We start from the raw sequence: 21,631 nt of genomic DNA on the forward strand, positions 1-21,631 counted from the left end.
CATTTATAATTTAAAACTAAAATTGTCTTCTAAGCAGAGATCTACATATCAATAAAATGAAGAAATAAAATTTCCATACTGTTTTCTTCCCAATACAAGGATTAGAAGGAAAGGGAAAAGAGTAACAGCGAGAATCAATAGCCCATGTCTGGCCAGGCACCATGGCTCAATCATACCTGTAATCCCAGCAATTTCAGAAGCTGAGGTGGGAGGATCGCTGGCCTTTAGAGATCCTTGAATGAAACTCCATCTCTAAAAAATTAAAAATATTAGCTTAGAGAATCATTTGGGCCCAGGAGTTTGAGGCTGTATTGAACTATGACTATGCTACTGCATTCCAGCCTGGGTAACAGGCTGCTTAAACCTGGAGGGGCAGAGCTTGCAGTGAGCTGAGATCGCGCCACTGCACTCCAGCCTGGGCAAAGGAGTGAGACTCTGTCACAAAAAAAAATAAAAAGAGATTCTATTCACAATAGCAACAAAATCCTGAGAAGATATCTAGCAAAGTATACACAAGGCCTTTCATGAAGAGTATTGCCATAGCCTGAATGTGTCTCCCAAAATTTATGTGTTAAAACTTAATTCCCAAGATGATAGTACTAAGAAGTGGGGCCTTTAAGAAGTGATTAAGACATAAGGGTGAGCCCTCATGCATGAGATTAGTGCCTTATAAAAGGGTTTGTGGGTGGTGGTAAATCTGTCCCTTCTGCCTCATGAGAACATAGCATTTGCCTGCTCCAGAGGAAGCAGCATTCAAGGTATCATCTTGGAAGCAGAGACTAGGCCCTCACTAGACACTGTATCTGCTGGAGTCTTGATCTTGTTCTTCCCAACCTCCAGAACTGAGAAAATAAACTTCTGCTCTGTGTAAGTTACCCAGTCTCAGGGGTTTTGTTATAGCACTATGACATACATATATACATGTATATAAAGTATACACACATATATTTTTTAAAAGCTTTTAAAGCAAAAGCCAGCCCTGCCCCTCTCCCAGAGTGGGCAGCGTCTCCCCTCTCTTAGAGTGGGTGGGGACAGCGGTTGCATGGGCAGCTTTCCTTGTGGGCCACAGGTCCCTCTGGACACATGATACCTGGCCACGCCCCCTTTCCCTTTCATCTTTCTCATTGACCAATGAGCTTGGAGCATTAAGGCCACACCCTATTCTGCATTCTACTGGAGCCCTGGTTACGCCTCCTCTGGCTCAGTCGCACAGCTACCTGGTAGGTGACTGGAGGTGTTGATCAGTGCTCCCTGGGATTTTGCTGATGTGGCCCCAACCCCGCCTCCTTCCCCACCCTGCGATGGCAGAAGAAAGTCGACAGAGCAAATTGGCAGCAGCCAAGAAAAAGGTAAAAACCCACCAGATCACGGCCCCCCAACACAGCTACAGATCCCCTCCAATGACAAGACTGCTGCCAGAGTCCATACCACTTCTGAGGCACACCAGACTGGGACCCCCACCCGGGTGCCTCTGGGCTACCCCCACCAAAGTTTTGTCAGTCAGCCCCACTCCTTCAGCAAGCAGCCCAGTCTCTACCCTCACCAATCACCCCAGGGTGACTTTGGGCAGGTGAATCCTGGGGCTCCCCACTCCTTTACTGTGCTCTCATCTCCTGCTGCCACAAGCTTGACCTCCCTGGGCTCTTTGGGCTCACATCTCCAAGGACATGGGTCTCACAGCCCCAGGCCCCACCCTCACCAGTCATCCCTGGGTGACTTTGGGCTGGTGACTCCTGGGGCTCCCTGCTGCAGACTCTGCCCTCCCCTCCTGCTGTCTCAAGGTGGACCTCCCTGGGCTGTGTGCACTCACGTCTCCAAGGACCTGGGTCCCATCTCTGTTTTTCCCTCCCCTATCATGGAGCGGTGACTCAGACATCATGCTGATGTGGTCCCTCCCCCTCACCAGGAGGAGTGGAATGTAGTGATGTCACAGTCCGCCTAGTAACTGTCATTACTGCAAGACTGGCCTTTGATCTTACAACCCAGTCCCCTAAGCATTGTCACCCCATTTCTAGTTCCTCTGGTCACAGCACAAATTTCCAGCTGGAAGGGGAATGGAGACTGGGACCTAGGAGCAAGAGGTTTCAGGCTGCCTCACTCCCTTAACATAGACATTGACAGTGGGAAAAGCCTACACTTCCCCTGTGAGCTCAAAACATTGACAGCATCTCTGGATGGCAATTGGAGAATGGGTTTGGTTTGTTTTGGTTTTCTCCTAGGCTTCTGCTTTCCAGAGAGATTTTAACATTTTTTTCTGAGTTCTCCACCTCATATTCTAATTCTCCATGGTTCTGGGACCAGACTGCCCTTCAGTCAGTGGTCTCTGAAGTGAGATTTGCTCATCTTCTGTGGAAAAGATCTTGGGAAACTGAACTTGACAGCTTGAATCTTCCTCATATTGTGTAAACCTGGGGTACTTTGAGTGCCACAGGATAAATGTGGGACATCTTTCTGAAGCATCAGTTTCCCTTGATTCTCTTGAGATCAAGAGAAAAAACATTAATGTACTTAGGGATGACAGTCACATAGGTTTCTAAGAGTATACCAGACGTCCTCTGAAATGAGGCTTGGGTTGTCCTCTTTCTGATAAATTCCCAGATTTAACAGAAAGGCTGCCTTCTGCCAGGAGGATACATTGATATAAAAGTTTGAGAGGTACTGGTGCGCTTCTTCACACTGACAGACGTGTGAGGATGTATGACTCTGAACAACACGGCATACAGTTCCTGCCTACTTAATGTTTACTTTTCTACCTCTGCCTCTGGTTTTTGTCCCTGGCAGCTGCTGATTCTTGGCAAAACCCCAGAGTTTGGAGTCAGAAGACTGAGTTTCAGAGTTCCTGTGTCACCTTTTTCTTTTCTTCTTTTTTTTCTAGCCATGATATCAATCTCTCTGAGTCACTAAATGATTGTGACAACACCTTGTATAGTTGTTGGTATCATTAAATCAGATGGTGTATAAAAGTATTTTATAAAAACTGTAAAGGAGGATGTGGCTTTAGGGGCTGATAGTTCTCATGAGTATTACTGCTCTTCTTTCTGACAGTTAAAAGAATATTGGCAGAGAAACAGCCCTGGTGTTCCAGCAGGAGCCAAGAGGAACAGGAAAACAAATGGTAGCATCCCTGAGACAGCCATTTCTGGTGGTTGCCACTCACCTAGAGATGTGAGTCTTCGCTGACCAGGTTCCTGGGGACAGGGGAACCAAGGGGCAGAAGAGGATAATTGTTAAGATTGTGGATGGACTGTTGGGTACCAGTGAAGAATTCTAGGTTTGAATCCTACCTCTTTGTCTGGTAGGGATATGATTTAGGGCAAGTTGCTTGACCTCATTGGGCCTCTCTTTTCACATCTGTATAATAGAGATGGTATTGTTTCACTTCCATTTGTGAAGTTTAAGTGAGATTTATTATTGTTGTTTTTATGTTAATCCCTAGTACATGACCTGCTGTAAACACCCAGGACACCCAGGATATGGTCATTGCTGTTTGATTTTCCTCATCCCCAGTCTCAAGGGGAAGCCAGGACAATGAGAACAGTCACTTGCCATCAGGAATCACTGAAAGGGCCCCAGGATGGGATGATGCGGAGATAAGAACCATGAGAGAAGTTGGCACAAAGGAGTTATGGGACAAAGGGTCGAAGACAGGCAGAAAAGAAAATTGTGCCAGTTGATGGGGAAGAAAAGAAGTCAGAGGGCTTAGATACTGAGGGGGACAGAACATCTCCATGTGCACTCTCATCTCTTGTAGTCAGCAACAGATATCCACGGGGAGGGCCCTACATCATCTGCTACCCTGAAGGATCTGGAGGTAAGAGGCTCTGGGCAGAGGTGCAGTGACCCTGCAGGCCAGCCCTCCAACCTCTGCCCACAGCGGGGACTGGGTGCCCCTCTGCCAGCTGAGACAGCCCATACACCACACACCCCAGCCCTAATGATTGTTCTCTGTACCTCTCCACCCACTCCTCCTCCACCTCCTCCTCTCTGCATGTGCCTCAGAGCCCGTGCCAAGAACTAGCAGTAGTCCTGGACTCAAGGTCTGTAAAAGTCAGTCAACTGAAGAACACCATCAAAGCTTTGGTAAGAGTCCAGTGGGGTCCCCTGATTCCACGCTGCCAATCCTGGGCTCCAGTTTCCCCTTGGGGCCCTGAAGAAAGGGGATGGGGGCCCCTGGTGCCAAGAGCAAATAGGGAGCTGGGGTGCCCAGGCCTCACCTGGAGGGACCCCAGAGCATGCAGCATGGTTCTTTTTTGCTGCCCTCTTTGCCAACTCTTTCCTCTCCAGACACCCCTGTTCAAGTCCTTGCTACACATGCCCTGGGCTTGTTGCCTCTCGGGGAAGTGCTAGCCTGACTGGTTGTCAGGGGCCCTGTATTTCTGCCCATGACTCAGTCCCTAATTTGCTCTTTGATTCTGGACAAGCCACCTCTCCTTTTTGGGCTCTTGTTTCCAGAGAAGGTAGTGAGTGGCAAAGATCTCTGTTAGCTCTGAGTGTCCGACATTTAAAGGCCTCCTAGAATGGAAACCTCAGGGCCAAGGGCTCCTGTCTGTCCTTTTCCACCCTAAATCTTCTGTGAAGAACCGTACCTGGCCCGTACGTGCTCAGTAAATGTTTATTGAATGAACGCACTTTTCTAAATCACAAGTTAGCAGAAGGGGGTGACTTTCTCAAACTCCATCTCTAGAGGTTTATGTTACTGTCCTCTCAAGAGATTCCAGATTCAGACCTTGAGTTCTGTGGCTGTGGACAAAAGCCAACAAAGACCCAAATCCTCTGTCCTTGGGAGCTTGAGGAGAGTTTACCAGTTCAAGTTCCCACTGGGTCTGAGAACTTTGCCTTTAAAATCCATTCCTGGCCCCTGCCTACCACTGCCTGGTCTGGGGAATAGAGTTGAGGAGGCCACCCTCCATCACCTTAATGTGACTCTCCCCACAGAAACAACAGAAGAAACAAGTGGAACATCAGCTGGAAGAAGTAACATGATTTCTTTGTTTGCTCGCGACATGACTGCTGGGGAACACTCAGATGTAGAGGCCCCGAATCTCATCTCACTCACTCCCAGCCTGGGGAAGAAGGCTCACCCCCAGATTCCACCCCACCCCCACAGGGTCCCTGATAACCTGGTCTCATGGGTGGGCCTGTCCTGGGGCAGTGGTGGCATTCTGGGGACATGTCTCTTGCTGTGCCATCTCTGCTTCTGCCTGGTAAGAGCTCTGTCTTCCTCTTCCTACAGGAAAAGAAAGCAAACAATGAGAAACAGAAAGCCGAAAGGGAGCTAGAGGTGAGTGGAGGGTGTGAAGTTTCCTCCTGTCCTCTGGAGAATGTTTCTTTCCCTCTCTTTCAGCACTTGCTTGGCTTTTCTCCCAAAGTTTCAAATCCAGAGATTGGACATACAGAAAGGGAAACTAAATACGGACCTGTACCACATGAAACATTCTCTCAGATACTTTGAAGGTGGGAATCTGGGCACCCTGTCATCCTTCAACCTGGGACTTTGACAGGTCTTCAGGGGGAGTCCTTTGGGCCCCATCTCAACTCTCTTATTACAGGAGAGTCCAAGGATCTGGCCATCCACCTGCAACATTCATTGCAGCGTAAAGGAGAGTTAGAGCGGGCTCTCTCTGCTGTCACCACCACACAGAAGAAGAAGGTGGACAGGGTGAGTCCAACCACCTGCCCCATCCCCTGGGAGCCCGGCTTCACAGATGGAGGAGTCAGCCTAAAAGTCCCTGCTGCAGGATGGAGTGTCCTGCCCAGAAGGCAGCATGGCCATTTCTCACTGCTTTTTTGTATGGTTGTTAGCGGCAGCCTGGGGCTGAGTCATCTGCTGTGGGTGAGCTGGGGGGCACTCTGGGGAGTGAGCACTGGACACAGAGCTTGGAGGCCAAGTGCCTGCCCTGCCCTTACCTGGCTGTGGTCTTGGCCAAGTCCTAGGTGGGGTATTGGGTACTTGTACTGTGAAGGCACAGAAGAGTACATTTAGTATGTTACCATTTCTGTAGAGAGAGAAAACGTGTGTGTGTGTGTGTGTACATATTATGATAATATACATAAAACATGTTTGCAAGGGTTCATAAAAACTCAGGAGAGAGCAACAGGGTGGCTAGGAGATACTGCCCTTCTGTACCTTCTGAGTTTTGGATTATGTGAATGTATCATCCTTTCAAAAAGTGAACAAAAGATTAATTTTCCCCTTCCTATCTGTGCCCCCACCCCCAGCAAGAAAAATGGGCTTGGAGAATTGGATAGAACTGAGTGTTTAAATCCCGGCTCTGCCTAAGTGATCTTAGGCAAGAACTTAACCTCAAATACTCCATGTTTTTTCATCTACACAATAGAGGTAATCATAGTAACTGTCTCCTATGGTGGTTGCCAGGATTGAATGGGATTGTTAGCATGGTACCTGGTGAAGCTCTCCATAAAGTTTCAAACAGTGGTAATAATAACAGTAATAACAATAGCAATATTATCTGATGTCTCTGGGCCTCTGTTAGCCAGCTATAAATTCGATCTCTTTCCCTGTCCCTTCCAACTTTACTGAGTTCTTCAAAAACCAAACCACAGGCTTGGAAATGCCTTGATCTTTACTGAGTGAGTTGTATATTGGGCCTAGCCCTGGCCCTTTTCAGGGGTACAGTGTGGAATGGTCCAGGCTCCCCAGATTGAAACTTCTCACTCTTCACCATCCAGTTCTCCAGCCGCAGTAAAGCACATATGGAGTGGAAGTTAGAGCAGTCCATCCGGGAGCAGGCACCGCTGAAAGTGCAGCTGACACAGGTGAGGTTTTCAGAGGGAGGGATGTAGAAGGAAGATGACCCCAGGTGGCCAGGTGCAGGTGAGGACCAGTGACAGCCCTTCCTAACTTCTGTGCCCATTCTTGCAGTTGAAGGAGTTGCTTAAACAAGTCCAGCTAGAAAGGGATGAATATGCTCAACATATAAAAGGAGAGAGGGCCCGGTGGCAGCAGAGGATGAGAAAAATGTCACAGGAGGTGAGATCTGACCCTTCAGCACCCCCACCTTAGATAGGTCACTGGATCTTTCTGGGCATCTGTAAAATGGGAATAGTACAGCCAGAGGTGGTCCTGGGTCTGGGCTTTGTGGAGGTGGAGGCAGAGAGGCAGATGGTAGCCTGTCCAGCCTCCAGCCCCTCTCTCTAGGGCCCTTTCCCCCTGTGTTTTGGGCAAGTTTGCACATTGAAGAAGGAGAAGAAGCATGATAAGCATCGGGTAGAGAAGCTGGAGAGGAGCTTGTCCAAACTCAAAAACCATATGGGTACGATGGGCTGGCGTGACCTGGGAGAAGGACTGGCATCAGAGGGCTGTGAGGGTGGCTTCGAATGCCCCAGGGAGGTGGGTGGATGGAAGGGCTTTGAGGCAGAGGGAAAGAGGTCTGTGCCAGGAGACGGCAAGCCTTGTCATCTCAATGAGCCTCAGTGTCCCCATCAGCAAAGAGGGCCCATTGCCAGCCACCCACAGTGCTCTCCATCTGAAAGTGGTTTGGAAAATTGGCTACCATCAGGGTGCGAGGAATCATTAGCAGCGAGGCCAAGTTTGGGGAGCCTGAGAGGATCTGTGGACCAAGAGGAGGGTTTTTCCTTTATTTATTTATTTATTTATTTTTTTGAGAATCCAGAGGCCCTTATTGTCTGCTTCCTTTCTCAGCTGAACCCCTGCCCCCAGAGCCCCCAGCAGTGCCCTCTGAGGTGGAGCTGCAGCACCTGAGGAAGGAACTAGAGAGAGTGGCAGGAGAACTCCAGGCCCAGGTGGAGAACAATCAGTGCATAAGTCTCCTGAATGAGGGGCAAAAGGAGAGGTTTCGGGATCAGGAGGAGAAGCTTCAGGAGCAGGAGGAGAAGCTTCGGGAGCAGGAGGAGAGGCTTCAGCAGCTGGCTGAGCCACAGAGCAGCTTCAAGGAGCTGGTGCATTGCCCCAGCTGGGGACCTGTCTTCCTCCCTAGCCCTCCAGGCATTTGTTTCCCCACCTGTAAAATGGGGCAGTGTAGCCCTCACATGAAATGTTAATTCTAAAGGCACCTGTGAGCAAGAGCACTGCTCTGGTGGCTGTGGGAGAGAGGGGATGATTTTTCTAACCTGCCTCCACCCTTCCCGGTGCCATGGGAGGCAGACACCAAGTTCTGGGGTCTCCAGCTGCAGTGGGTGGTGGCTGATTGCTTCTCTTTATCCAGAACAAGGAGAAAAAGAGTGTACTACAGTTGGAGCAGCAAGTAAAGGAGGTGCAGGAGAAGCTAGGCAAGGTGAAGGAGACGGTAACCTCCACCTCATCCAAGAAGGTCTGGGAGGCAGGCAGCAGCCTCTGGGGAGGGGAGGTGCCAGGCCAGAGGCAGCTCCAGCCTGGGGGCAGGTGACCCCAGCACCCTCCAGGGCAGTCCTGTGTCTGTTTCTTGCTTCCTGCCCTCTGACTTTTACAGGTGGTTAGCCCTGGGCTCCTCCCAGGTCTGGACATCATCATCCCAGCTAGAGGCATGGAGCCCCCCAATCACAGGGGAAGACAGAGTGGTATAACAGGCTCCTTATGCCAGGTGCGGTGGCTCATGCCTATAGTGCCAGCACTTTGGGAGGCTGAGGCAGAGGAATCACTTGAGGTTGGGGGTTTGACATCAGCCTGGCCAACGTGGTAAAACCTCATCTCTACTAAAATTAAAAAAAAAAAAAAAAAAAGAAAAATTAGTGGGGCATGGTGGCGCATGCCTGTAATCCCACCTACTCAGGAGGCTGAGGCATGAGAATTGCTTGAGCCCAGGAGGCGGAGGTTGCAGTGAGCTGAGATTGCACCACTGTACTCCAGCCTGGGCCACAGAGTGACACTCTGTCTCAAAACAAAACAAAAAGTCTCCTTAGATTAAAACTGGATTCCAGCCTCAGTTCCACTGGTCACCATTCAAATACTTCACATCTCTAAGTCTCTGTTTCTTTAACTTCAAAAGGAAGTTAGCATTTTCCTTACAGAGGTGCTGAGGATTAAATGAGATAATACGTGGAAAGCATTAGGCCTGTAGCACACTTAGCAGATGGTGGTTGGCTCCCACTACTTTTCTACCAGTCTGTGGTCTACAGTTGAAATGGTGAGAAGAGGGTATGAGATTTGAGGCTGGGGAAGGAGGCATGGGGTTCTAGGAAAGCAAGGCAGTCACTTAGGCCTGAAGTAAGGGGCCAGGGGCCTGGGCAGGTGACAGAGCCCCACAGTCCCCTCACTACCCTATTAATGGGCCCAGAATCTAGAAGCCAGCCACCACGTGCCCTCATGCCCAGGGTCTTCCTGGGAGCTAAAGAGCCAAGAGGCTCAGAGTCTGCAGTGGCAGCCAGACCATTACCTGGGTCACCTGCAGCAGTACATGGCCGCCTATCAGCAGCAGGTGGCCGTCTATCAGCAGCTGACCTCTGAGAAGGAGGCGCTGCACAGACAGTGACTGCGGCAGACCCAGCTAATCAACCAGCTGCAGCGGCAGGAAGCTTGGGGCACAGTGGTGGCCGAGATGACCCGCCAAAAGTTGCAGGAGACCCAGGGGAGGGAGCTGCGGAGGACAGGGCCTTGAGGGGGACGACCTGGCAAACTCCGTCCCCTCTCACTCTTTCCTGGCCCCTTAGGAGCGTCTGGAAGCTACCAGCCAGCAGAACCAGAAGCTAACAACCCAGCTGAGCCTCATGGCTCTCCCTGGGGAAGGTACGGGAGACTGCTCAGAGGAAGAGGAGAGAGCCCCAGGAGGAAGGGGGGACTGTTAGCAGCATAGGATTGAGGAGTTGGAAGAGACCTTTAGAACAGCTGCTCATTATACCGACCGGGTGCCTGCACTAAGTTCAGCATCAATATGGTGACCTCCTGGGAGCGGGGGGGCCACCAAGTCGCCTAAGGATGGCTGAACTGGCTGAGGTCAGAAAGGGAGCAGGTCAGAACTCCCGCACAGACCAGTAGTGGGAATGTGCCTGGGCAGTATAGCAAGATCTTTGTTCTTAAAAGTAAAAATAAAGAACAGCAGCTCATTCCTCCCTGGGGAGGGCCTGGCTCAGGGTTACACAGTGAGGGTGGAGGCAGAGGTGGGCCCACCATACCTCCCTTGTTGGGTTTTCTGAGGACCACTCTGGCCAACTCCCTCAGGAGATGGAGGAGGACATCTGGACAGTGAGGAGGAAGAGGCACCTCAGCCCATTCCGAGCATCCCACAGGACCTGGAGAGCAGGGAGGCCATGGTGAGCCTGACTCCACCTGAACCCATTTTGCCACCTTCCTCTGTGGTCCCTCCAAGACCCCTTTATGCTCTTAGTTTCCCTGCCTTCTGATTTCTCTGGACCCTCACCCCTTCCGGGAGCCAGTGGTCAGACACCATTTCACCTGTGACCAACACGTTCACTCTCTGAGGCCCCAAGGGAAGGGGCTGTGCTCCACCTGTCTGTCCCATTTGTTCTGTGTATGCCCCTGCAAGAATGCTCACATCTTACCCTCAGGTGGCATTTTTCAAGTCTGCTGGAGCCAGTGCCCAGGAGAGGCAGGCATGGCTATGAGAGCAGGTGAAAGAACAGAGGGTGTGCTGCCAGAGCCTGGCTCACCAAGTGGCCTCGGCCCAGAAGGAGCCAGAGGCAGTGGTCCCAGCCCCCACAGACTGGGGGCGAGTCTGTGAGTGGGGAGACCCAGTAGGCCCTGCAGGAAGTCATGCAGAAGCTGGCCCATGCCAGGACTCACCTCCAGCTTCTCCATGATTTGAAAATGCCACCTGAGGGCAGGTCGCTGCCGAGATGTGACCCCATTATTTTGGCTCCAGAGCGGCTTTATGGACCACCTGGAGGAGAAGGCAGACCTGAGTGAGCTGGTGGAGGAAGAACGTGGATTCATCCAGTACTGCAGAGACAGATGTCATCTGTGAGTGGGAGGCCACGGCATGGCACGGGGAGCTGCAGGGCTGTGGGAGGGGCCCCAGCATCTGAGCCCTGTCCCCCGGCAGGAAAGTTCATCACCTTATCACAGAGCCAGGGGGCAGTGCCAAAGATGCGGCACCTGGAGGAGGACATCATCAGGCTGGCCCTGGACAGGGAGGAGATGAAGGTAGAGTGTGCAACATCTCTGTGGGAGTGGGGGTGGGGGTGAGGGTGGGTGCAGGCATCGGCATGACAGCTGAGCACCCCTCCCTCCAGGTGAAGCTCCTGGAGCTGCAGGAGATGGCGTTGCGGCTGGTGGAGACTACAAAAAGGGGTACAGCAAATTCCTGGCCGCTGCCCAGAACCCTGCTCATGAGCCCGGTCCAGGAACCCCAGCCCCCCAGGAGCTTGGAGCTGCCCACAAGCATGGTGGTGAGTAGAGCCCTCAGGCGAGGTGGGCAGGCAGGAGCAGGGGGTCTCGCACTGTGCTCAGATCCCCGCCTCCCTCTCTCCAAAGATCTTTGTGAGGTGAGCTTCACTGACAGTGTGGAGTCTGCGCAAGGAGAGGCCAGGGTGGGTTCTCCCCATGACAACCCTACTGCACAGCCAATCATGCAGGACCACCAGGAGCACCCAGGCTTGGGCAGGAACCACTGTGTGCCATTCTTTTGCTGGGCTTGGCTGCCAAGAAGAAGGAGATAAATATCACTGTCATCCAAGAGCTGCTCAAGAAATTTTTAAAAAAGAAACAAAGTTATTGGTTAATCTCCTACACAATTCATTTACTTCATTTGAATGTTACAGCCACTCATGATTATTTGTGTTTCTAATTTATAGTTTAAGTTTCTTTGTAAATAGTTAAAAGAGAGTTGGACTCTGTGGCTTTCACTGATGTTCACTCTGGTATCCTTTAGCAATTTTCTTTTTCAATTTCATAATTGTAGGTCATTAGCATGCATATTGAGTTTGCCCTTATGTGGTGGGAGTTCAAACACACAAAGACCCAGTATTTGCACAAAACTATTCTCGCTGGTTTGGAATAGGCTGCCATGTGTTTTTAATGTTATTGCCGCATGTATATTCATTACAGAATTCAGATAAAATTTGCTTACGTTCTGCTATTGTTTGATCTAATCTTAATCACAGTGAGCTCTTCATTAGCTCAATACGTGGTTTGCCCCCAAGTGTGCACTGTTGAATACTTTGTAATATGCCACCATGAGTACTGACATTTAGAGTTGTTTAAAGGCTGAGAACTGGAAACAGCCTTTCCCCCATTTTCTGTGTATTGGTGATGGGAGTAATAACCTTTTGGGGGAGCTTTTTAAATCTCACAGAAGACAAAAGTGGCCTGCTCTGGCAGGTATGTGCAGGATAAAGTGTGTTTCATTTGTTCTGGTGCCAGGAATTAGTGCTGTACTATGGTAGTTTCCTTAGGATTTGTATGTGTTCTGGGCTCATGAAGATATTGCATCATGAGCTGCAGCAGTTGTACTCTTTTTCAATGACCTAAAAAGGGATTATTTCTGAGGAATGAAAGGTTCCCATCATTGACTGTGGATATGGAAAACCTTTCCTAGCTTAGAGCATTTGTATCTACAATACATTTTGAAGTCAGAGTTCATGTTACCTGTTTTAATCACATGAATACATGTCCCAGCACACAAAAGGGCGCTGGTTGGCATTCTTCTTAATGTATTTAGTAAAGATCATAAGAATCCTTTACGAGTTCAACTGTCCCTGGAACAGGCATACAGGCTCTAGTCAAGAATGAATTAGAGTGAAGGAAAGCTGTGTGACACCTGGCATTCCCCTGTTCATGGAGCTTCTCTGAGGCTTGAAGACTGATTTTACCATCTAGACATCTCTGGCTAATACCTATTCTTCAACCACCTTTGTTACTCTGACATAGGAATTTACTTCTTTTCCTTGAGTGGAAAACACTTTAAAAATTAATAATGAACATTATTATAAACTAATATACGTGAGAGTACTTAGTTGAAACAAAAAACAGTTGTAGTAAACAGTATTATACTATCTTTGAAAATCAAAGAGAAGTTTATGCAACTTAAAATGTTTACAAACTGCAGTGCAATCTACTGTTTGTGAATGTCAGTGTATTAGGAAATGTGTCTACACAATCACAGAGTTATATTTCCTCACAAACTACGAAGAGCGAAATATGTTTTTGTACCTCTCAGTTTCAGTTAGGGACATATTTTGTGCAGTATTTATGTGATTGTGCCTATGCATGATGAATGAATGAAGTTCAGTCATACATTGCCTAAATCATAACTTGATGATGCTTGGGAAAGACTCAACAGTTCAAACTTCATGAAGTTCTAATGTCTGTGTTCCAAAACACATGACATTATTAGGATGTAGGGAGATATGTATGTGTGCTCCCTGGGGTGGGGATTTCTAGTTACTAGTCCATCTCCATTTTTAGCATTTGGCATCCTCATGACAGGACTTAAAGTCCTGTTCTTGCCTTTTATTTTCTGAACTTGCCGCTTTTGCATTCTTTGAGTTCAGTTTAAAGACAAGTCCATTTTAAATCCTTGGGCTAGAAATCGGACCACTGTTAATTAGCCACATTATTTGGTCTAATTTTTTTCTTTATCATTCTGAAACTGGGTTTATCTAATACATTGATAAATTATTTCAAAGGTAATTTTATCATTGAAATCACTTCACTTTTACCCTGACAAATATCAATGACTAAGAATGACCTTCGGATAGGGTTTAGCATCTGTAACCAATCTGACAATAACATGTTCATCAGGTGCCTATGGATTAAATCACACATTGGCACATTTAAGCTAAATGCCAGTCTGGAAAATAAATTTACTATATTAACTGAAATAGCACTCTTTGTGTAGGTATTTGTCATACGTTTAAGAAACAGCTGAAAAGAATGGAAATCGTAGGCCAATAACTTAAATCTTTCTTCAAAGTGTATGCAGTCTTTTGTGACACCTGATTCAGCCGAGAATTTCTGCTCTTCCTCATTCAGTATAAGGCAGCTTTCAATTTGCTTTGAAGGCAACATTGGAAGGTTAGAGTTCATCAGAAACATAGAATTTTAAAATGTGAGTTCAACTGAATAAATTTGAATTTCTGTAGGAAGAATCAAAACACCTATTTAAAGATTGCAAATATAATAATCATTTTTAAAGTATTGGATTAAATCTGATAGGTTTTCCAGAAATGAACAAACATCAGCTCTAAACAAAAGCTGATTTTTAGAAAATTTGAAAATGTAAATCAACCCTATCCATAATATAGTTTCTCTAAATCTTTATCTTAAAGAGTCATTTTAAAATAGTACAACTATTAAAAAATGTAACTGCTCTCTTAATGTTCTGAAATAAAACATTTAAAATATGAATACTGTAGTTTAAAAGAAAGAAATGGTGGGAAGGAAAAGTAGAGAAAGAAATGCCAGTTCCAGTCCAAAGCTTTATTTGCCAAGTTTTCTTGGAATGAATTTTTCCAATTTACAAATTCTTGTAAACAGAATGTATAATGGAAATACTGAAAGACTTTTGCCTAACATGGCATTATTTACTGCTGATGTGATGCTACTGTAATGTAATAAATTATTAAGTTGTTGCAAAGTGCTGTTTTTGCCTTAAAATTTTATTTTGCATGTCTTGAAAACTATAGTATTAATGGTATTGATACTGCGCAAATGCTGGGCATGCTTGGCATGAGATAATCTGTTTCATTTTTACAAAATTGTAATATATGCAAGGGTTTATTAAAAGAACACAAAATAAAAAAGTTATGGGATAAAAAAAGTTATGGGGTGAAAAAGTTACAGGATAAAAAATGTAAAAAATTGTGGCAAAAAAGTAGAAAAAAGTTTTATGAAAAGTTACCCAAAAAAGGTTATGAAAAAGAAGTTATGGGATTTAAAAAAAAGTCATGGGAGCTGGGCACGGTGGCTCATGCCTGTAATCCCAGCACTCTGGGAGGCCAAGGCGGGTGGATCACGAGGTCGGGAGATCGAGATCATCCTGGCTAACACGGTGAAACCTTGTCTCTACTAAAAATACAAAAAAAAAAAAAAAAAAGAGCCAGGCGTGGTGGCAGATACCTGTAGTTCCAGCAACATGGGAGGCTGAGGCAGGAGAATGGTGTGAACCTGGGAGGTGGAGCTTGCAGTGAGTCAAGATTGCACCACTGCACTCCAGCCTGAGCAACAGAGTGAGACTCCATCTCAAAAAAAAAAAAAAAAAAAAGTCATGAAATAAAAATAAAAATTAAAAGCAGGCCCCTATAAGCAAAGCCTGGAGAAGTGGGGCTGGAGCCTCCACTGCCACCATGTCCCTACCACCCCTTCCCAGTCACCCCTTTACAATTAGGGTAGCAAGACAAGACGTCTGTCTAATGGGGAAAGACAAACTGACCCTTTGCCACCTTGACCAGGGCTGAGTCCTTAAATTTCTGGATGACGATGATTGTTATTTAAGAGCCAGAGGCTGGTGGAGTCGGTTAGTTTGGAGGAGGCCTCGTGGCCTCCATACTCGCAACTTTTCCCTCTGGGGGCCTCCAGTCTTCCTATTCAGAGAGGTAGCTGAGGCAGGACAGTGGGACTAAGTGTGGACCAGGAGAGGGCATGGGCTGCTGGGGTGACCCCCCTTCCCCAGTGTACATACTGTGTCTGTGTAACGTTTTGTATATTCCAGAGGGTAGGGCTGCCCCTGTATCGTACCTAGCGGAGGTTGGAACTGGCACATGGGAGGAAGTTCTAATAATTATTTATGGCTGGGAAACTTATTTATTGCTAGCACTGGACATAGGAAGGAGGCAGGGATAGGGTCGTGGCTTCCCGGTGGTGTGATCACAGCTCACTGCAACCTCCAACTCCCAGGCTCAAGTGATCCTCCCACCTCAGCCTCCCAGGTAGCTGGGAGTATAAGCATGCACTACTATGCCTGGCTAATTTTTAAATTTTTTTGTAGAGAAAAGGTCTTGCTATGTTTCCCATGCTAGTCTTGAACTCCTGGCCTCAAGTGATTAACCCATCTTGGCCTCCCAAAGCACTGGGATTACAGGCATGAGACATTGCTCCTGTCCATAAGGTTTTCTCTTTATTACTGTTTTGTTGTTGTTTCATTTTGTTTTGTTTTGTTTTTTGACAGAGTCTCGGTCTGTTGCCCAGGCTGGAGTGCGGTGGTGTGATCTCGGCTCACTGCAACCTCCGCCTCCTGGTTCAAGCAATTCTTCTGCCTCAGCCTCCCGAGTACCTGGGGTTACAGGCACGAGCCACTGCATCTGGCTAATTTTTGTATTTTTAGTAGAGACAGAGTTTTGCCGTGTTGACCAGATTAACCTCCAACTCCTGCCTCAAGCAATCTGCCGTCCTCAGCCTCCCAAAGTGCTGGGATTACAGGGGTGAGCCACTGCTCCTGGCTAAGATCCCATCTCTATTTAAATAAGAAAAGAAAATTCAGAATATGTGGAATACAGAACACCAAAGACCAAAGTTATTTACCTCTCCGAGGTAATCTGTGTAAACAATTTGAAATATATCCTTTCAAGTTCATACTTGCTATGCATATATATACATATACACACATATGCTGACATATTCCCCCTTCCCTGCTGTCATGCTATTAGTCTCCTTTTTTTTGTAGAAATTGGACCAATTTTATGTTCTTTGCTGGCCTATATTTCTACTATTCAGTGATGTGCTGCGAAGATGGGTTTAAGTCAATTTACGCAGCTCTTCAATATCATTTTAAAAGGTTACGATATATGATCATATGAAGGTATTACAATTTATTCCAACAGCCCCCTTTTGCACATTTAATAATTTCCATTGATTTGCCAGGGAGAACATTCTCATGCCATGGCTACATCCTTTTGTACGGCCATCCTTAATTATTCCCTTAAGATAAATTTTTAAATAAAGTTGCCTTATTTCTTAAAAAGTAGTTTTTGGTAGTTTATATGTAACACTGTAGGTTTATGTGTACTTGCAAATAGCTATAGTGCCAGTAACAAAGTGATAACATTAAACTCTTTCACATATGCCAAAAATATTTTGATTTAGCATTTCATTAAGTGCATGATTATAGTCTCTATATCTTTCGAATTACGTTTCTATCTTTACAATTTTCAGCCGAGATACTTAGAGGTCATGTAGTAAATTAAGGTTTTCTTTTTTAAATAATCTCCATCTTTCTAAATTTGGTGAGTCACAGTAAGTTATTTTTGGGTTGTTGAAAGCTGTGTCTCTGTTCTAAATATGAGCCCAGAAATCATGCCACTTACACAATATGCTTTGTCTTCTAACATCAGAGTGTCTGGTAGAAGGTGACTGTTCTTGGAATTTAAAAAATCTAAACAGGACAAGACAAGAATCTGGAAACTATTTCTGTTTCTGATAATATGGCTGAGTAGGTAGACATGCTGGATAGTCCTTGCAAAGACATACTTGAACTTGCCAAAAAAAAAAAAAAATCCAGAATCTCTAAGAATGAAGATGAAGTGAAAATCAGAAGGGCTACTGCGAGAATAATGGGGAAGCAGCCCCAGTTATCAAGGGACATGTGCATGTGTTCAATAAAAAGTTTCAAACCTAAAAAAAGTTGAGAAAAATAATGTAATTGCCCTACATATACACATCATCAACAATTTTTCATTCATGGCATGGACAGTTTTTTGGTTTTTGTTTTTTTTTTAAAGGTGGGATTTTGCTGTGGTTGCCCAGGCTGGAGTGCAGTGGCATGAGCTTGGCTCACTGCAACTTCCGCCTCCCAGGTTCAAGCGATTCTCCTGCCTCAGCCTCCCAAGTAGCTAGGATTACAGGCACCTGGCACCACATCCTGCTAACTGTTGTATTTTTAGTAGAGATGGTGTTTCACCATGTTGGCCAGGCTGGTCTTGAACTCCAGACATCAGGTGAACCACCTGCCTCATTCTCCCAAAGTGCTGGGATTACAGGCGTGAGCCACCACACCTGGCCACAGCCAGTTTTGTTTCATTTATATTCCCACTTCATTTTTGTACATTCCTTCTTCCTCTGAATTATTTTGAAGTAAAACCTAAACATCTTATCATTTTTTAATTACGTTATATGTATCTGTAGAAGGCAAGGAATTTTTAAAAATAAATATATTCACAATGCCATTAAATACCAAAAAATTAATATTCTGAAAATAGCCACGAATCCAGAGTTCACATTTTCTTGACTTTCTCATAGGTGATTTTTTTCCTGTTATCTATTTCAATCAGATAACTGTTTGCTCATATTTAATTCCTTACTGAGCAATGTCTAAACTTAAACTGACATAAAACCAGATGATCTGACCAAATGCTTAGTGTAAGAAAAAACTTCAAACTGCAAGAGGATGCCCTCCAAATATAGAAAGGACCATTGTTTTAAGAGGTATGTTAACTAAAATGTGGCAATGTAAGGAGCAGAGCAGGAAGAACCTTTAAGTCGGAAACTTACAACAAGTCAATTTCACAGTCAGTTTCCGGGTCCTTCCACAACAACCTCTGGCATCTGTTTTCTCTACAATGGAGGTAACAATAGCAGCTATTTCAGAGCAGGAAAAGGCTTAGAGCAGTGCTACAAGAGGGTCGTGGCTATATAAAGTTTAGCTATTTGTATATTGTAACAAACCAACTTTTTTTTTGTCAATAATAGATTTCTTTTGGAAAAGTTGTGAAGCTGTTCCTGGATTTAGCAATTTTATATACTTTCTTTTTCTTTATTATTTTTTTTCCTTTCCCTTTTCCTGAGACAGAGTCCCACTCTGTTGCCCAGTCTGGACTGCAGTAGTGCCATCATACCTCACTGCCACCTCCACCCCCGGCTCAAGCAATCCTCCTACATCAGCCTTCAGAGTGGCTGGGACTACCCGCGGGGCCCACCAGGCCCGGCTAATATTTGTGGTTTTTGTTTTGTTTTTCCATTAAGGGACTGGGTTTCGGGCCAGGCACAGTGACTCACACCTGCAATCGCAGCACCCCAGCAGGCCGAGGCCGGCGGATCACCCGAGGTGAGGAGCTGGAGACCAGCCCGACCAACATGGAGAAACCCCATCTCAACCAAAATAAATAAATAAATAAATAAATAAATAAATAAATAAATAAATAAAAAAGTAGCTGGGCATGATGGCTCATGCCTGCAACCCCAGCCACTCAGGAGGCTGACGCAGGAGAATCACCCAAACCGGGAGGCGGAGGCCCTGCGAGCCAAGACCGCACCACTGCACTCCAGCCTGGGCAACAAGAGGGAAACTCCACCTCAAAAACAAACAAACAAACAAAAACAGGTTTCACCATGTTGCCCAGGTGGGTCTGGATCACCTAGGCTCAAGTGATTCGCCGCGCTCAGCCGTCCAAAGTCCTGGGATCACAAGCATGAGCCATGAGGCCAGGCCGATCTACTCCTGTCTGATTAAAAATTGGGCCCAGCGCGGTGGTTCACGCCTGGGATCCTAGCACCCCGGGAGGCCGAGGCGGGCAGATAACCTGAGGTCAGATTGAGGCCAGCCTGACCAACATGGAGAAACCTGTCTCTACCCAAAAAAAAAAAAAAATACAAAATACAAATGTAGCAGGGCATGGTGGCTCACGCCTGCAATTCCAGCCACTCGGGAGGCTGAGGCAGGAGAACCACCCAAACCCGGGAGGCTGAGGCTGCAGGGAGCTGAGACCCTGCCACTGCACTCCAGCCTGGGCAACAAGAGCGAAACTCCCTCTCAAAAAAAAAAAAAAAAAAAGAGAGAGACTGGGTTTCACCATGTTGCCCGTGCCAGCCTAGAACTCCTAGGCTCAAGCGATCTGTCGCGCTCCACGTTCTGAAGTCCTGGGATCACAAGGGTGAGCCGCCACACCAGGCCCATGTGTTCCTTTCTGATTAATAAATTGGGCCCGGCGCGGTGGCTCACTCCTGCAACCCCAGCACCCTGGGAGGCCGAGGCGGGCAGATCACCTGAGGTCGGGAGTTTGAGACCAGCCTGACCAACATGGAGAAACCCGTCTCTACCAAAAAAGAAAAAAATAAAAAGCTGGGCATGGTGGCTCATGCCTGCAATCCCAGCACCCCGGGAGGCCGAAGCAGGCGGTTAACCTGAGGTCAGGAGTTTGAGACTGCCCTGACGAAGGGAGAAACCCCGTCAGTACCAAGAAAAATAATAATAATACAAAATTATCCGGGCATGGTGGCTCATGCCTGCAATCTCAGCCACTTGGTAGGCTGAGGCAGGAGAGTCACCCAAACCCAGGAAGCGGAGGCTGTGGGGAGCTGAGACCACGCCACTGCACTCCAACCTGGCAACAAGAGCGAAACTCCGCCTCAAAAAAAAAAAAAAACAACAACAAAACAACAACAACAACAAAAAGCGAGACCGGGTTTCACCATGTTGCCCAGGCCTGTCTGGAACTCCTAGGCTCAAGCGATCCCCAGCGTTCCGCCATCCAAAGTCCTGGGATCACAAGCATGAGCTGCCACACCAGGCCCATCTATTCCTTTCTGATTAATCAATTGTGCCGGGCGCGGTGGTTCATGCCTGCAATCCCAGCACCCTGGGAGGCCGAGGTGGGTGGATCACCCGAGGTTGGGAGTTTGAGACCAGCCTGACATGGAGAAACCCCATCTGTACCAAAAAATAAAAAAAATAAAAAATAAGCCATTCATGGTGGCTCACGCCTGCAATCCCAGCCACTCGGGAGGCTGAGGCAGGAGAATTGCTTGAACCCAGGAGGCAGAGGTTGCGGTGAGCCGAGATCATGCCACTGCACTCCAGCCTGGGCGACAGAGCATGACTCCATCTCAAACAAACAAACAAAAAAAAGCAGGAGTATTTATGAAGCAGCCAGGAGCTGGATATGTGGCCAGCTTGCATCTTTGTGATAAGCATTTGATAACAATTGAGCTTAGCAATAGAGTTACGGAACTGGTACTTAGATGTTTTTCTTTTTCTTTTCTTTTTTTGAGACAGTGTCCTGCTCTGTCACCCAGGATAGAGTGCCATGGCACGATCATGGCTTACTGCAGCTTCAACCTTCTGGACTCAAGCTATCCTCCTGCCTCAGCATCCCAAGTAGCTGGGACCACAGGTGCACACCATCACACCTGGCTAATTTTGAAATTTTTGTAGAGATGGGGGTCTTGCTATGTTGCCCAGGTTGGTCTCAAACTTCTGGCCTCAAGTGATTCTCCCACCTCGGCCTCCCAAAGGGTTGGGATTACAGGTGTGAGCCACCACACCTGGCCTGTGATTGCTTTTCTTAACATGGTACTCTGCCATGGTACTCTGCCATTATATTCTCTATTAGGAATTTGATATGCTCAGAAGATATAGTGAGTTGCCTGTTTACTAACATGAGGGTCCTTTCGGGTAGTGTCCACCACAGGAAACATTACTATTTGGGTTTTGTGACCCATGGCAAGGACCCAGCACTCACCTTTCCAGACCTCATCTGGTGGCCTTGTCATCCTGGAGCTGAAGCTGCATGCGCACAAGCAATCAGTCACAGTGTATCCGTGCAGGGTCCCAACCCACTCCAGGGTTCATTTTGGGATGGCTTCCCCTCCCTCAGCCCGGTCTCCAGCCCCATTGCTCTCCAGGCATGCCCATCTCTGTCTCCACGGTGATCATGTGTTTGCAGGGAGCCATCAATATCCTCTTCTCTTACGCTTTCTGAATGGGAGAGTCAATCTCAACCAGAAGCTAGCAGGGACTTGGGTGGACAGGTGTCTCACACTGGATGGGGGAATCCAGGTGGGAGGGGA

General features: G+C 47.1%; 1 protein-coding gene across 3 annotated transcripts; it reads left to right on the forward strand.

Moving 5' to 3' along the window:
• Positions 1–1,203: 1,203 nt before the first annotated feature.
• Positions 1,204–14,486, forward strand: LOC129014717 (putative golgin subfamily A member 8F). 3 transcript variants are annotated; one of them, XM_054452385.2, is made up of 20 exons: positions 1,204–1,349; positions 3,046–3,165; positions 3,752–3,811; positions 4,000–4,080; positions 4,936–4,974; positions 5,234–5,281; positions 5,370–5,454; positions 5,550–5,659; positions 6,691–6,777; positions 6,884–6,991; positions 7,160–7,274; positions 7,664–7,920; positions 8,187–8,291; positions 8,430–8,540; positions 9,607–9,682; positions 10,115–10,206; positions 10,776–10,873; positions 10,956–11,056; positions 11,146–11,301; positions 11,387–14,486. In XM_054452385.2, the coding sequence occupies exons 1-20, from the start codon at positions 1,266–1,268 to the stop codon at positions 11,569–11,571; spliced, it is 2,118 nt and encodes a 705-aa protein (XP_054308360.2). In that variant the 5' UTR covers positions 1,204–1,265; the 3' UTR covers positions 11,572–14,486. The 3 variants fall into 3 exon arrangements, with proteins under 3 accessions (XP_054308360.2, XP_063509266.1, XP_063509267.1); XM_063653196.1 differs by lacking the exon at positions 8,430–8,540 and having other exon boundaries at positions 8,187–8,255; XM_063653197.1 differs by lacking the exons at positions 1,204–1,349; positions 3,046–3,165; positions 3,752–3,811; ... (3 more) ...; positions 5,370–5,454; positions 5,550–5,659 and adding an exon at positions 6,241–6,340.
• Positions 14,487–21,631: the final 7,145 nt, after the last annotated feature.

Source organism: Pongo pygmaeus, chromosome 16 (assembly GCF_028885625.2).
Source record: "Pongo pygmaeus isolate AG05252 chromosome 16, NHGRI_mPonPyg2-v2.0_pri, whole genome shotgun sequence".
In the NCBI taxonomy this organism is placed as follows: domain Eukaryota; kingdom Metazoa; phylum Chordata; class Mammalia; order Primates; family Hominidae; genus Pongo; species Pongo pygmaeus.